The sequence below is a fragment of the Talpa europaea genome, assembly GCF_964194135.1.
Source record: "Talpa europaea genome assembly, chromosome: 10".
Lineage (NCBI taxonomy): Eukaryota > Metazoa > Chordata > Mammalia > Eulipotyphla > Talpidae > Talpa > Talpa europaea.
In genome coordinates this window covers 37,196,141-37,212,337 of record NC_140077.1, presented here as the reverse complement: position 1 = coordinate 37,212,337, position 16,197 = coordinate 37,196,141, and the positions used below count along the sequence as shown (strand labels likewise).

The window sequence follows — 16,197 nt, the reverse complement described above, 5'->3', positions numbered from 1 at the left end:
TTCTGCTAAGAAGACATACCGATGGCCAGCAGGCACATGGAAAGATGTTCATTATTGCTTTCATTAGGCAAATACAAATCAATATCACACTGAGATCACCTTTCTCGTGAGAATGGCTACTCTCAATGTACTGTGGAATACAGTATGTAGAGTCCTCAAAACTCAAAAACTAGTAGAAATTTCTGGTTTTTCCATTTTTGTTTAATTATCAGAAAAATATGAAAACACTAATTTGAAAAGATCTATACACCCTTATGCTCACTGCAGTACTATTTACAACAGTCAAGGTCTGGAAACAACCTAAGTGCCCATCGACGGATGAATGGATCAAGATGTGCTACATGCGCACAGTGGAATACTACTCAGCTATAATAAAGATGAAATCTTGTCACTTGTACCAACATTGATGGACCCAGAGAGTAATATATTAAGTCAGATGAACAAAAACAAATACCGTATAATTTCACTCATATGGAAGATAAACAAAACAAAATCTCTTAGCTTATGAGAATGAAATAGTGGTTACCAGAAGGTAAGGGGAAGGAGGGTGGATGAACTGGATAAAGGGTGTCAACTGTATGGTGGTAGATGGAAAGTGGACTTTTGATGGGGATCATAAGGTGGCATGTATGATGTTGAATTATAATTCTGTATCCTTGAATCTCTATAATGTCATAAACCAAAGTTACTTCAATAAAATGTTTAAAAAAGTTATACCATTTACTCATTGAGTTCCTTTCCTGCTCAAAACCTCCAATGTTACCTCCTAACGGTGTTGTGAGGATTATATGAGGTAATTCATGCAAAGAACCTGGAGCAGGGCCTGTACACAACAAGTCAGCAAACACAAAGTGCTTTTTCTAACATTCTCGGGGGTTTTTAAGAGTCTCAGCTTCAGAATGAGCCAAGACACTGCTCCCTGGACACACCAAGCTCACAGCTCTAGACTGCTCCAATCCTATTCAAGTTTAAGGGTGAGATCAAACCATACCTTTCCTCCTCTTCCCTGACGAAATCCCAAGAGACATCTTTGTTATTCATGCCCTGTGCCCTGTCATATTAATCTTTCCACAGATTAATGGCCTATGACACATCTAAATAAATAGTGGGGGGCCTCTCTGGTGGTGCAGACGGTTGAGCGCAGCACTGTGAAGCTGTCCCACAGCCCCTGCAGTGCCAGTTCGATCCCCGCTGGCCTGGGAGCAACCTACATGGAGAGCAGACCTCTCCTGTCTCATCTGCTGCTCCCCTCAGCAGTGTATTTCGTCAGTCTGCCTGTTCTGTTCCCTGCTCTGTCTCTGGTGAATCCTCTCACCCTCCCGCGCCTCTGGCCTGTATACCCTGGTTCTTGTATAAATAAAATAAATCTTTTGAAAAAAATAGTTAAAAATAAATAAATAATGGGGAATCCTTGAAAGCAGACCCACTGTCTTGCAGTACCTGAAGTTCCTCTACAGGTCTGACAGAATTGGGTACTCAGTAGTAACTCAACTAACTTGTTAATTTAATATACTACTGATTCTAGACAGTATTATATGAATTAAGTATGAATCAAATTCAGAGCATTACAAAACAAGACACTTTATAAAATTCTTAGTTAAGGGCCTCCCTGGTGGCACAGGGGTTAGGTACCGCACTATGAAGCAATCCGTTGCCTCTGCAGCATGAGTTTGATCCCCAGCCGGCCAGGGAGGAACCCACATGGTGAGGCAGACCTCTCCTGTCTCGCCCGCTGCTCCCCTCAGCAGTGTATTTCAGTCAGTCTGCCTGTTCTGTTCCCCGCTCTGTCTCTGGTGAATCCTCTCAACCCCCACATCTCTGGCCTGTACCCCAGTTCTTGTATGCATAAATAAATAAATCTTTAAAAAAAAAAAGGTGTGCATATCAGAGAGGGAAGGAGCGAATGTGTGGGGGACACAAGGGGAGGCAGGCAGACAGTGGTATGTGTTTTTCAGGCTCACCTGTGCCCTTCCCAGCAGGGGCTCTACTTCCTTGTTATGCTCGATGGCAGTTTCAAAAGACTGAAGGAAACTGGATACAATAGGATCCACCACTTTTTTGTTCGTCTTGTATTTCTCATGAATGATTTTCAGCAATCCACATTTTTTCACAGTACCTATAAGAGTTAATTTATTGATCAAGGTTGGAAAAATTAACTTCTTGGTTAGTCTGGCTCGAGGTTGCAGTACAGTTAATGAGATAACTAAAATTGCTATAACAACAAAAGAGAGCTCTTCCTAATAGCCCATCCGTTGTTGGGCTGTAAAGTCTAATTTGTAAAAAAAAAATGACATGAAAATATTGCCTTAAAAACAAATAAACAGGAGAGAGGAAAGGGAAAGGGCTCTCACTGAGCTCCTTCCATGTCCTGCTTCTGCTCACCATTAAAAGCACCGCAGTGATGGCAAATATTTTTTTTCCGGCACTTATCAGAGATTTTTTTCTTCAGTCCTCGCTTCTGGAGGTAGGTTAGGCCAGGCCGCTTTAGATAATCCAGAAACTGTTTCTTCTCCTCCTGGGACAGCATGATGTGGCAGCAGGTCTTGCAGATCATCTTTTAAAAATTCAATGCAACAGTCAAATGGATAATTCTACCCAGGTTTTTATTTTAACATGCTATCTGCCCACATAGGGACACTTAACCAAGTGACCACATTTACCCATCTCCCTGAAGACACGCAGAGAGGTGGCCCTTGTTCCCCAGAAAGCCTTGTTCCCCAGAGCTGCTTGCTAACATTTTGGTTAACTTTCACATTTTTTTCTTTGTGCCATTCTGTATTGCTTGACTTACTATTTTTTGCAATCTGTAACTACCACCTACTCAAAAAAAAACACACCAAAAACCAAGGAGTAAAGAATCTTTAAACAATTTATCATAAGATAGAAATATTATGTTTTAATAAAAACAGTTCCCCTAGATGCACCCCCCACTACCCACAATTCCAATGTTCCTGATCAGTAACTCCCAGATTTATGCCTTGGAAATGAACAGATACGTGCTTACCTGTAAGATGCCTATAACGGCTCTGAAGTAGCCCACGTGAAAACATGGCAATTCCAAGTCGATGTATCCATAGTGGCCCAGACAATCAGCCAAGTTCTTCCCACAGGTTTCACATGGACGGTCCTTCTCGCTTGTACCCTTTGGACAGAAACACAACCAACATCAACGGAAACCAGTGAAGCAGAGTGGGATCAGTGCTCACTCGGTAAGAATCACATAGGAAGCTGCAGTTACATGCATCACATGCATCTGATGGAAGGCAGGAGTCCTGGACTTGGCAGAGATGTGTAGGGGGAAGGGGTTGAGGGAAAGACCCTCTGGCCTCCTCTTACTTGATAAGTCAACAGTTTCATCAGCCAATCAAAACCCAAGCACTGGGAAGGGGTCTTACCATCCTGTGGTCAAGCACCCCGTACAGCAAGGGGGCGTGGTTGTTGTCCTGGCTGTACAGGTTCTTACTCACAACCTGGATGTGTGCCTGCTGGCGCATCTCCTCAGGAGACTTCATTCCAAAACAGATGTGGCTTCTGGAATGGATTAGAAATGGGAGCAAATACATCAACACCACTTACCAAAAATAGTGATTATATATATATATATATATATATATATATGTGACCCACCACAACCAACTTATCAACTTATCCTTTTAATTCCACAGGTCCTGCTCCACCATTATCAAATATATTCAAACCTATCTCATTTTTCCTGGTTAAATATCTCTCGATTCTGCTAGAATCCAGTTTCTATTCTCAGTATCACTATGAATGGTTCTCACCAAGGTCAATGAATCCACTTGCTTGCCACTAAATCCAATTAGAATTTTCTCATTTTACGTCCCTGTAGCATTGGCAGTTACAACCACACCCCTTACCTGGAAATACTTTCTTCTCTTGGCTTTAGTGACATAATTTACTCCGAGATCTCCCCCCTGCCCATTGTTCCTTCTGTGATCTCTTCTCACATTGCTATCCCTTAAACACTGGCCTCTCTCTCTACCAGCATTAAACCTTTACCTGTCTTTTTTTCATTCTTCACTTTCCTCCTGATTTTTAACTCATGTTACACAAATTTATGCTGATGTTTGTCTAATCTCTATCTGTAGACTAGTTGCTTCTATTCAACTGCAGACCCTATAGCCACCTCCTCCCAACAGCTACACTTAGATATACCACAAGCACTTCAGACTTGTCACAGTCAGCATCAGGACCTAACATGATTTCTCCTAAATCTATTCTCATTCATTTTGCCAACAAACTGGGAATATGCTATCCCAAGACATCATCCCAAGGGGTTGAGGCTATAGATTAAACAGACAAGTTTCTGCTAACACGGGGCTCACAGTTCATAGCGGGCAAGACAAATAGATATACAAAAGTGAGTCTGCAGAAAATGAACATGATGGGCAGTGGTTGTGAAAGAGTTTGAGGAACTATTGTTGTGTGGTAAGAAAGTCTGTTTACATGTCAGATCCACATGTAAACTGAATTGTAATGAGCGGGAACCAGCCATAAAATGATCAGGAAGTTGACAATTTGAAGCAAAGATAAACAGAAAGGATCCTATGGCCAGCATGAACCTGGTATTTTCAAGGCATCAAATGAAACCAATGTAGCAGAGCAGAGCTAATGGTCGAGATGAAGTCAGTGAGATTTGCAGGGGGCCAGGTCTAGTAGGGCTTGCACACTTTGGTAGAGAATTGAAATGTTAGTGCCAAGGAAAGCCGCTAGAGGATTTTAAGCTGAAGAGGCAGGGAACTCATCTGCATCTCAACAGAACCACCTGGGAAGCTTTGTGAGAATACATTACATCTGAATACGGACAGGTGTCAGGGTGGGTACAGGACCCTAGATGGATAATGAGAGTAGACTTGGGTGGATTCAGGTAAGACTTAAGTTCCCCATTCCAGTGAAAGACTACCATCTATACAGTTATTCAAGCAAGAAATTCGGTGTCAGTCTCATTTTTCTCTTACTCTCATTTCTGCCAATCTTGTGAATTTTATACCCCAACATCTCTGAAATTCACTTTTCTCCAATGACTACCAGCCTCGTGCAGGCTTCTGTCTGGATCCCTGCCACCTGGTGGCACCTTGTTACCTTTAATTCTATTTCTTCAGGACCAAAAGAGTTTCCAGAAGAACTCTTATCAAGGCACTCCCCACCTCCTATCTTTTCAAAGGGTGGCTTGCAAGAGGACTCCTGAACAATTTCAAATTTCTTGCTTCCTTCTTAACACTCACACTTTCTCCTTCCAGTATACTCCTTGAATTAGGCCTATTTGGTTTGCTCTCTTCTGCCTAAATCCTTTTTTGCCTACTCTTGTCCTTGCACTTGTCATTCCCAAAGTTGATTTGTGTACCTTCTTCAACCGGCAAAAGCAGTGAGTCATAGTCATGTTGTATCTCTAATATCCATCACAGGGCCTAGCAACAGTACGCTCCTCAGATTCTACTGCAAGAACCACTTTTGCATTTTTCTACTAGAAGCTCTGAGTAGACATTAAAGCCCAATAAATAAGCTCTGAAAGGGAAGGCCTAGAACAACAGGCTTACTTCTGAGACTGACATCCACCTGCCTGTGCTACAACTTTCTAGCTGGCAACTTCATTTTTCTGGCACCAAATGTCTCCTGGTCATGTGTTCTGCAGCAAAACCAGAATTAGACACGGTCCCCGCCCCTGCCTGCTCCCCACGCTGCTAAGGCAAAAGATTCACTGAAAAAACGGGGTCATCGTTTGATCTCTGGAGACCTCGAGTTTGGGCCCAAGGTACTTGCATCGCCAAGGTTCACCCCACATCCCTCTTTCTCCGCCCAAGTCCAGGGCTGAAACGCCTCTGCGTTTATGTGAAAAAACAAAAACACAAATATATATTTATGCATATAAATTGCATTGCAGAATCAACATTCTTTAACCTATCCTAATACGACCTCTGACGACGCCTTCAGCTGACTTCTAGCCCTTCCCTTCCAACTGACCCTCACTTCTGACCCCTGGAGACTTGGGAACCCTGACCTCGGACTTCTCCCCAACCCCGATTTCTTCGCCCTAAAGTCACTTGCTCCAGCTCACATTTTCTTGGCCACATCCGTCTCCCGGAACTGCTCCTTCACCATGGTGACGGCTGTCGGGGGCCCTCTTCCAGAACCGGGGAGCGGGGCTAGAGAAACCGTGCACCCCGCACCTCGCAGGGGTGCTTCCTGACTCGTTGCTAACACACCCCGGCTTCCTCTCGGCTGCTGCACGGCGCTCCCACGTGTCCGCCCCTGCTTCCGCCGCTCGCCGGCCCTTCTGTCTAGAGGGGCCTGCGCACGCCGCTTTTTTCCGTCTCCCTACACCGCCACCTGGTGGCACCTTGTTGGAACTGCGCCGACGCCACCACTGTGCAAACTTGCATTTTTGATTCTTTTCTCCAGCGAAAGGGCAACTGCTTGCCTTAACTTTTAGACAACCAGAGAATCAAAAATTGCATATAATGAAAAATCGTCATTGTCAGAATCATCAATACCACCTTAATTAAGAGCTTCTTATTATTTAAGGAAACATGGAGGCTAAAGTCAACCGGCTCAATGACAGAGGGTGCCATCTGATAAACACAGAAAATAAGACAGAAAACACGGTCGCACGTGTACCTCCTGTCCACACAGTTATTTTAAAACTAAAAAAGAGAATTAAACTTATATTCTTGATTCCTAAACTTATATTCTTGATTACCAAAAAAAGCTGTAAAGCTGACAGTTTAAAGTGAGTCACAATGAGGTAGGGAAATAAGATGATAGGAAGTTAATTAAGATTGAAAAGAGAGGGCCTCCCTAGTGGCGCTAGGGGTTAAGACGCAACCTATGAAACTATCCACAGCCACTGCAGCACCACTTCGATCCCTGGCCAGGAAGCTACCCACATGGCACAGCAGACTCTCCTGTCTCACCCGCTGCTCCCCTCAGCAGTGTTTTTGGTCTGCCTGTTCTGTTCCCCACTCTGTCTCTGGTGAATCCTCTCACCCCCCACACCTCTGGCCTGTACCCCAGCTCTTGTTTGCATAAATAAATCAATCTTTAAAAAAAAAAAGATTAAAGAGAGAGTGCACAGGCCCATTGTAAAACCCATCACTGCCCCAGTGCCCAGTGGCTTGAGATGCCAGAAATAAACTAGAGATAAGCTGACAGCAATAAATACTCCAGCGGACCCTCATGGCAGGCAAGACCCCTGCCCCTGGCAGTAAATCCTAGTACAACTCACCCAGCAGAAGAGACCCGCTGCCCTCCACCCTCAAGCCAAAAAACTCTGGCAGTAGCCTAACCCTATAAAGACCAGTGCTCCCATTTTGGGGTGTGACTCTTGGCCTGCAGAATTGTCACCTCAGGGACTTTCAATAAAGCCCACTTTTGTCTGATACTCTTGGCCTCCTTTCTTTTCTAACAAATATCATTTGTGTATTGAGGATCTAAATTGCTTGCCTACATTCTGTGACAACTCATGCGAGGTGATCCGAGTGTGATATCATTAGTGCATGAGACTAACAAAGAAATCACACTACCACAGTGTTACATAACCTGAAACTTCTTTACTATTTGTGAAAAACTGTGAATAGAACCCAATAAAGTCATTCCACACCTTTGAATTTGAAGAAGGGATGCTAGCCATTTTCACTTATTATTGATTCATGCTAGGAAAACTCAATTGTCATAGACAAAAAGCAAGCAAATCGGATGTTACAACCCTCATTCAGCAGCTGATCACTTAATATATCTTTGGAGTAATGTTGACAATACTATGTAAACAAGATTTGATGAGTGACTTATCATTAGAGATTAAGAGCAAAGGTTGTGGAATCAAAGTGTCTCCATGGGTATCATCACCACTGAAATACTGTGTGATCTTGGGAAAGATAATGAACCACACTGTGTCTTTGTTACCCTGATGCAAAAGGGGTAAGTAATTGACACACCGTTTCTTAGATTTGTTTGAAGTTTGAGTTGCAAAATGAAGATAAAATTAGAATGTAGGCTCATTACAATCACTCAATGCATATTAACTGTTCATATTCTGAGAGAAACAGGAAAGCTGCCCTCAAAGTCTGTACCATTGTCTCATGGTCCATACTAACATCCAGCAAGTTTTTTCATAATGTCTATCTTTGAACATGCATACTTAAGTTCTTTACATGTCTGTTTCACTTTAAACAACCGACAAACTTTTGGATCAATGAGCTTGTAAAAGTTCGTTTTTTGTAAGGGCTGAGTTGCCAAACAAAAAAAAAATTAAAGTTTTAACGTTTTTAATCAAAAGTATCACCAGGGAATCTAAAATACTTGGAATACATTAAAACAGTTGAGTATAGGGCCTCCCCGGTGGCGCAGCGGTTGAGCGCTGGGTTGCGAAGCTGCCCGCGGCCTCTTCAGCGCCAGTTCGATCCCCGGTTGCTCCCCGGCCACCGGAGGAGGGTCCCACATGGCGCGCAGACCCCTCCTGCCGCCCGCTGCTCCCCTCAGCAGTGTACTTCGGTCCTTCTGCCTGTTCTGTTCCCTGCTCTGGCTCTGGTGAATTCTCTCACCCTCCCGCGCTTCTGACTGTACCCAGTGCATGTACAAACAAAACAAAAATATAAATAATAAAATAAAAAAAACATGCCTCTATAAAAAAATAAAAAAAAAAAACAGTTGAGTATCTTAAACAACAAAATTTATTTATTTATGCATACAAGAGCTGGGGTATAGACCAGAGATGCGGGGGGCGGGGGGGCGAGAGGATTCACCAGAGACAGAGTGGGGAACAGAACAGGCAGAATGACTGAAATACACTGCTGAGGGGAGCAGCGGGCGACACAGGACAGGTCTGCTGTGCCATGTGGGTTGCTCCCTGGCCGGCAGGGAATCGAACTCGTGCCGCAGAGGCTTCGGATTGCTTCGTAGCTTAACCCCTTGCACCACCAGGGAGGCCCTGAAACAACACAAGTTTAAGTAAGGTTTTCTGCAGTTTCCCTAGCTGTAAAATGAGGAGTCTGGTGAAGCTCTCCTAAAATGTTTTTCAGCCTTAATACTTCTAACTCGGACTGAGGCAACTTAAAATGCAATTCAATTTACAGGCATTTTAAGTATGGGCCAATTCCAAATAATGACTGGAACTGCAATTGACCACGTGCTAGCGTAAGCCTGGGACGTCCAGCCTCTTCACCTCCGGATTGGCCAGTCTAGCCCCTCAGGGGGCGTGGCCAAAGAGCATCTCAGGCTTAGGCATTTTCAATCAGGCATCGGCGCGGTCAGCCTCGAGGCTTGAGCCACGCCCCACGCCGGCGCCGGCTGGGGTCCTTCCGTGCGCGTTGATATGATTGGCCGGTTTAGGGTAACTTTCTTTTCCTCCTGGCTGCCTGAAGATCCACCGCCATCATGGTGAGTTTCCCCGAACGGTATAGTCATCCGCCGCATATCGGTGCCATCCTTTGCTCCCAGGTCCTGCCGTCAGTCTTGCAGCCACGCGAAGCCAGGCTGCTGCTCCTTGGCCATGTTTGGCAGAAACCGGTTGCCCAGGTCCCCGGGGCGGTCCGCGGGGAATCCGGGCTGCGCCGCCGACATGGGAGCCCAGGAGCATGGGAGCCCGGGACTTAGGGACCAGTAGACGCTACTGCTTTTAGCAGTTTTGTGTAGCCCGGTGGATTCGGTGCGGTGGGGGACGAGGCCTTGCCACCGCCGTCTGAAGTTGGGGTTGGCGGCTCGCGGGAGCAGGCGTGCCGAGGGGTGAAGAGAGCCCGCAGCGCCTCTGACAGCTTCGGCGAGTGAAAACATGCCCTGTGTAACCCAGAAAATCGCCAACTGAGTGGATCCTTTCGTTTCACCTTGGGGATATTGAACCCCTGGGAAAAATGTTATCAAATGACTTAGTCTAAGTAGTTAATGGCTCTATTAGAAGTAGTACACCCGTTTTTAGCCTCACCTGTAAGGCATCAGCTCTGCCCCAGGTAACATTTCAAGAGGGAAGTACAGTTGGAGTGAACCTCGGTACCTTTTTGTCCTACTGAAGTTGAAACCTAAAGCAAGTTAGCATGAAAACCTCCTGCTTTTTTGAATAAAATGTTTACTTAGTGCCCACATTCCTCGGTGGTAGTTAACTGTGTAAAAGCTTTTGGTCCTTCGGGATGGAAATAGGGTTTTGTTGTGGCGATGCTTATTCAAGAATCCTAGTTTAGGTGCAGGTGATGGCAACGTTTGTGTCAAGTTTGCGCGTGTGGTTTTGTGACTAACATTTGTTTGAGTCAGTTTTAAGCCAAAATACGTTGCTAACTCTGGGGTGGTCCCCAAGGGAAGTCTGCAAAGTCTTGACAGAAGTTAGGTCATGGGTGGGGGTTGCCACTGAAATTAGTAGTTAGAGACTAAAGTTATTACTGGACATCCTAAAGTGTACAGGACAGTCTTCCACAACAAGGAATTGGAGGGTCAAAATTTCAGTAGTGCTGAGGTTGGGAAACCCTGGTCCAGTGATTCCCGTAACAAAGTGAAGTGAGACTTCGTGGATTAACACAAAACTTGCTAAATGCATTTCCTTTATACTGAGTTTGTGTATTTAGAGGGTCCTGTGATTTAGGTACTATGTTAAATTAGGTACTATGCTAAGGGGATTTGGAAGGAGGTAGGAATTTGTACCTTTATTAACTCTATAGTGTGTTATGTTTTCAGAATGACACAGTGACTATCCGGACTAGGAAATTCATGACCAACCGACTGCTTCAGCGAAAACAAATGGTAAGGGCTAGTATATCAAAATTTGTTTAAGAAAAAGAACTGGGGTGTAGGCCAGAGGTGGGGGTGTGTGTGAAAAGATTCGCCAGAGACAGTGGGGAGCAGAACGGGCACAGCTACTGAAATACACTGCTAAGGGGAGCAGCGTGCCAGACAAAGAGGTCTGCTGTGCCATATGTGGGTTAACTCCCTGGCCAGGCATTGAACACAGGCTGTCGTGATAGCACTGAGACTAACTCCTATGCCACAAGGGAGGCTATAATTCATTATAAACTTGATATCTCCTTTTAGGTCATTGACGTCCTTCACCCCGGAAAGGCAACAGTACCTAAGACAGAAATTCGGGAAAAACTAGCGAAAATGTACAAGACCACCCCTGATGTCATCTTTGTATTTGGATTCAGAACCCATTTTGGAGGTGGCAAAACAACTGGCTTTGGCATGATTTATGATTCCTTGGATTATGCAAAGAAAAATGAACCCAAACACAGACTTGCAAGAGTAGGTGTTCTCATTTGGTCAATAGCAACTGAAAATTTTTTTTCAATAGCGTATTGTGTGTACAGTGGAATGAGTAAGAGCACATAGTCTGGGGCGGGACAACATAAACCTAAAGAACTTTTAAAAGGTTAAGAGAAGAGAGATTCTTTGATAGAGGAACAGAGAGAATCTGGGGATTCAGAAGGGGAGGTCTGTACTATTTGGGGGAGGTGGCATTTGAACTGGGTCTGGAAGGGCAGATAAAGTATTAAGAAATTAGAGCTGGGTGTAGGGGGATGAGTTTTAGGAAGCTTGAAAATAAGTATCTTGAGTTTGGACTTAACTCTTGCAGGCAGCATAGTTTTTGAGTGCCAAGCACTACAGAGTGAATCTGTGGACTGGGCAAACTTCCCAACTTACACTCTGTACAGTAAACTAGCAAAAAGATTAGTACTTTGAAAAAACTGGCTCTCCCATTTTAGCTCTTTGTTTCTATCAGATAGCTCAGTGATGTGATAGATTAGATTTACTTTTTTTTTTTTTTTTTTAAATAGAGGCATGTTTTACTTATTTGTTTGTTTGTTTTGTTTATACATGCACTGGGTACAGTCAGAAGCGCGGGAGGGTGAGAATTCACCAGAGCCAGAGCGGGGAGCAGAGCAGGCAGAAGGACCGAAGTACACTGCTGAGGGGAGCAGCGGGCGGCAGGAGAGGTCTGCGCGCCATGTGGGACCCTCCTCTGGTGGCCGGGGAGCAGCCGGGGATCAAACCGGCGCCACAGAGGCGGGCAGCTTCGCAACCCAGCACTCAACCGCTGCGCCACCGGGGAGGCCCTAGATTTACTCTTAATTGGGAGGGCTTTCTGAGAAGGTGACATTGAAAATGAGATCCTTAACAAAGATTTGAAAGTAATTTTCTAGGCAGCAGGAGAATAGCAAGTGCAAAAGTGGGCAGAATGCGAAGAGTAGATTGAGCAGTTTCCATGTGGTAAGGAGATCTCGGTAAAGGCTCCTATGTTAGTCATCTGGGAGTAACGCGGAGTTAAAATGGAAGAGACTGAAGGGAAACCAAAATTTGGGGACCTAGTAAGCTTTGGGCTTAAGACAGGACAACAACCAATCCTTGAACTAAAGATGCAGGAAGCATTGAGGGGACTTTTATTTCCTCTACCATTTTGCACATAGTGTTTTTTAGTCTGATACTATTTCTCTGGCACAAACAAATATCGTTAAAGGTACTTTTTTTTTTTAAAGATTTATTTATACAAGAACCCCGGGGTACAGGCCAGATGCTTGGGAGGGTGAGAGGATTCACCAGAGACAGAGCGGGGAACTGAACAGGCAGACTGATGAAACACACCTCTGAGGGGAGCAGCCGATGAGACAGGAGAGGTCTGCTGTGCCCTGTGGGATTTTCGCTGGCCAGCTGGGATTGACCCCGCCCTGCAGAGGCTGTGGACAGCTTCGGCGCTCAACTGCCTGCGCCACCAGGGAGGCCCTGTACTTGTTAAATTTTGATCTGCGAAGTACCTTAGGCTCCCTGTAGGTTTCCTACTGACTAGTGGGTCGTGATTGTTTGGTATATGCCTTTTTCCTTCAGCATGGCCTTTATGAGAAGAAAAAGACCTCAAGAAAACAGCGAAAGGAACGCAAGAACAGAATGAAGAAAGTCAGGGGGACTGCAAAGGCCAATGTTGGCGCTGGCAAAAAGGTATAGTTTATCAAGAAAGAGAGAAATGTCACTTGTAGGTCTTTAGTTTCTAGAAAGGGATTTTGTTAATAATTTTTTTAATGTTTCTTCTCTTCCCACTTCTTCTGGATTACAGAAGGTAACGTGTTTTGAGACGCTACATAATGTAGTATCTTAACACCTCAGTAGAGTAGCTTTGCCCACCCCTTACCAGCTCACAGCAGATTAGTACAACATGGGGGCCACATTGGTTCAGAGATTCTATCCTGCTGTGTGGCTTGCAAGAACTATCAGGAAAAATTTTCATTTTACTGCTAATTGGCATGGACTGTTACAGGGGAGAACAGATCTAGTTCCCTGAGACTTTATTTACTTAAAATGCATGAGTGGCTTAAGAAGCAGTTAAATCAATGTGGCCCATGTTTTCCTGGCATGCTGGAGAGGCAGCTGTGATCTCAATTGCTTTCCTCTCCAGTTAGCCCTGACTTAGGTGATTTTAACAATAAGCAGCTTTATGCCAGCTTTGCTAGCTAATTGTAAATAGTTGAATGGAATTAAGGTGTTGGGTTGTTAAATTAACAAATAATCAAGTGTTCTGTGAACTTTTTTTTTTTTTTTCCTTTTCCCTCTACTTTCTTGGATTTCTTGTTCATCAGAAATGAAGTGTCTAGCAGGTACTGAGATTGTGAGCACGGTGTGGGGATGCATCACCTTCACTGAATTTGCTTTGATGCTTTGCATGTTGACTTGTAGACAGTTTTATAGTATGGTCTATTAAAATATCAATGCTTTGTTTTAAGATTGTATATTGAGCAAAGGAGAAAAACTTAATCCTGTTTGCTTTTGAAACTCAAAAATGCATGTTACACTGAAATAACCTGATAGAAGATGAGCACCCTTTCACTGGCACTTGGGGAAGGATATGTCATGGAGTGACATTCCCTGGGCAATAACTTTAGCTAACACAGAACTTGGGGGGGGGGGGCGCCCTTTTGTCTAATCATGAGTAATTGAAGACTGGTTCTGGCACCTCTGGTCATAACTGACCCAGGTAATCTGGCAAAGCCTCTGTCCCCAAGACCCATTCAAGCCGTCTTTCACCATCCCATTGCTTTTTGCTACTGGACCTCTAGTTTTCCATGCAATTTTTTTTTTAATTGAAAGTTTCCAACATAATTGCATATTCACAACAAAACTGATAAACATTTTTACCCACAAGTATGTGTTCAGAATGGTTCACTCCCATTTCAAACACATTTTTTTGCATGTTTAGCCATTGAAAGTGGCCTAAGAGGGTTGTGGGGCCAGTAGGGTTTTGAAAATGTTTGTTATTGCTCCTGTGTCCTTATTTGATCCTGATTCCCATCAGGCAGGAAGTAAACCTGTGCCTGTCCAGGTCTCTTAAATCACCTTGACTTCCCAATGCAGTGGGGTTACAGTAAGGGATGAACTGCCAGAGGAACTGCTTACGGCTTAGAATGTTTCCTGTTTGTGAGACTTAGACATGTAGACACACATTCTGGAGATTGCAAAAAGACTTTGTTTCCTTACTTAGTTCTAAAGGATGTTTAACACATTCTTCATTCAGTCCTCGAGTCTCTTGTGTTAATGCTCAGTGGTGACATTTGTGGAGGGGCTACCTGTGGGTACCCATTTAAGCCATCACTTTTTCTGCTTCAAGTTGTATTCCACTAGCACTGCTCTGAAAAGCTTCCTGGAAAGTGAATGCATAAATGAACACAAATGAATTTGTTGGCTCAAAAAAGTCAAGCATGGTAATGTTCCTTTTTAATTTAGATTTTGTTTGGATGCTAAAATTGACATCCAAATTTGCCTCTTCGGGGTGCAATAAAGTTATTTTAAATTAAGGAATAAATAGTCTTAAGTTTGAAGCGCAATATTGAAACATTTTTACTTGAGCTAGAATCTGCTTCTTTAAGCACTAATTTGCACTACCTTTGGTGGCTGTGAGTAGTGGCTTTTAAAGTATTGAGCTGACACAGGTTTTCTAAGACATGGCTTGATCATCTAGAGCTCTCCCGTTGAGCTCTGGATTTTAATCTGGGATGGTCCCCAGTTGGATGGTGCTAACATACCTAGCAGGATGTTGCTGTGCAGAGCACAAGGCTCAGGTATGTGTACTTCATCCCTAAGTAGTCAGTGGCATCCTAGATTGACACTTTCAGATAGCATGTCATCTTTATGGGGGGGATCATCAGCCGTAGTAACCAGGCTAGGAGTTCTCAATTGCGAAGAATAAATCAGTGTCTAAGTAAGTTCTTTAAACTATTGCAAAGAACAGAATGGTCAGTCTTTAAGGTATCTTGATTGCATGCACTTAGATGCAGCTTATTTTGAAGATTGAAAAGGTACTATTAATGAAATGTTTCTTTCCCTCTTCCTTTCTCCCTTTCCTGCCACTGATTCAGTGAGCTGGAGATTGGACAACAGGTATAATTCAAGCTTTTCATTTTAGATTACTAGACTCCTTGGCTTACTGATGCAGTAATTTAAAATTAGAGCATGTGAAAGTAGATCTAGGAGTAGATTTAGAAATGCTCTCAAGAGTTGTACAGTCTGTAAATACTAATAGTTCCATGTATTTTTTGTTCCATTTCTAACTTGAATGTGAATTTTCCTGATGCTTCCATTGTCTTATCATACACCCTAACATCATTCTAGGATACTAATATTTGTTCTGCATGAGTGTCATTCATTTTAGAATTTGTCGAAGTCTTAGAACTTTAATTTTTAAAGAGTTATAAGGGCAGTTGCTAACTAAATTTTTCTTTCTCTTTGATTTACAGAAGGAGTAAAGATTCTGCAGTGACTTTATCTGTATCTGTGGTGATTATGCAGATTTTTCGTGCGAGGATTAATAAAACCTTTTATGTGTCTGGCTGTTTGAAATATGTTTGAAGTTTACTAGGAGTATTATAACATTAGTCTTCTCTTATAGCAAACTTAGATGCTACCCAAGTTGACATGTTCCATTAAGCATTCAATAAAAGCTGGGTGTGATGGGGTGGTGTTGGGTGTAGAGTGTCTGCAATATGGGAACAAATGGGGCCATTCTGGTGTGCTAATGTTAATATTTGCTATCAGTATATGTGGGCGCCTGGAATGAGATACTTGAAACATGAATTCATTTTGGTTTTCCTAGAACTCCACTTAGTTCTTACTACTGAAGTTATCTGCTGACCTCAGTAGAAATTAGATGACATTTTCATCCTTTATCCTGAAGTAAATAGGATCTGTCCATCACCATCTGCATTGCAGGATTGTGCTTAT

At 43.5% G+C, this 16,197-nt stretch overlaps 2 protein-coding genes across 2 annotated transcripts in view; one reads left to right on the top strand and one right to left on the bottom strand.

Moving 5' to 3' along the window:
• Positions 1–6,120, bottom strand: part of POLR3A (RNA polymerase III subunit A) — a gene marked incomplete at both ends in the record, with an annotated part of 50,853 nt that extends 44,733 nt beyond the window's left edge. Inside the window, 5 exons of the mRNA XM_084244605.1 lie at positions 1,962–2,116; positions 2,383–2,554; positions 3,005–3,142; positions 3,396–3,531; positions 6,077–6,120. Of these exons, the coding sequence (XP_084100731.1) occupies positions 1,962–2,116; positions 2,383–2,554; positions 3,005–3,142; positions 3,396–3,531; positions 6,077–6,120 (645 nt within the window). The remainder of the gene's footprint in view (positions 1–1,961; positions 2,117–2,382; positions 2,555–3,004; positions 3,143–3,395; positions 3,532–6,076) is intronic.
• Positions 6,121–9,378: 3,258 nt separating this feature from the next.
• Positions 9,379–15,805, top strand: RPS24 (ribosomal protein S24). The gene is made up of 5 exons (XM_084245261.1): positions 9,379–9,393; positions 10,675–10,740; positions 11,029–11,238; positions 12,817–12,927; positions 15,714–15,805. Exons 1-5 carry the CDS (start codon positions 9,391–9,393, stop codon positions 15,720–15,722), a joined length of 399 nt encoding a protein of 132 aa, XP_084101387.1. The 5' UTR covers positions 9,379–9,390; the 3' UTR covers positions 15,723–15,805.
• Positions 15,806–16,197: the final 392 nt, after the last annotated feature.

Bases quoted from the DNA above. Each gene is read 5' to 3' on its own strand.
- RPS24 (XM_084245261.1), top strand. The intron at 10,741-11,028 runs GTAAGGGCTAGT...ATCTCCTTTTAG, and splicing joins TGCTTCAGCGAAAACAAATG to GTCATTGACGTCCTTCACCC. The intron at 11,239-12,816 runs GTAGGTGTTCTC...TTTTTCCTTCAG, and splicing joins CCAAACACAGACTTGCAAGA to CATGGCCTTTATGAGAAGAA.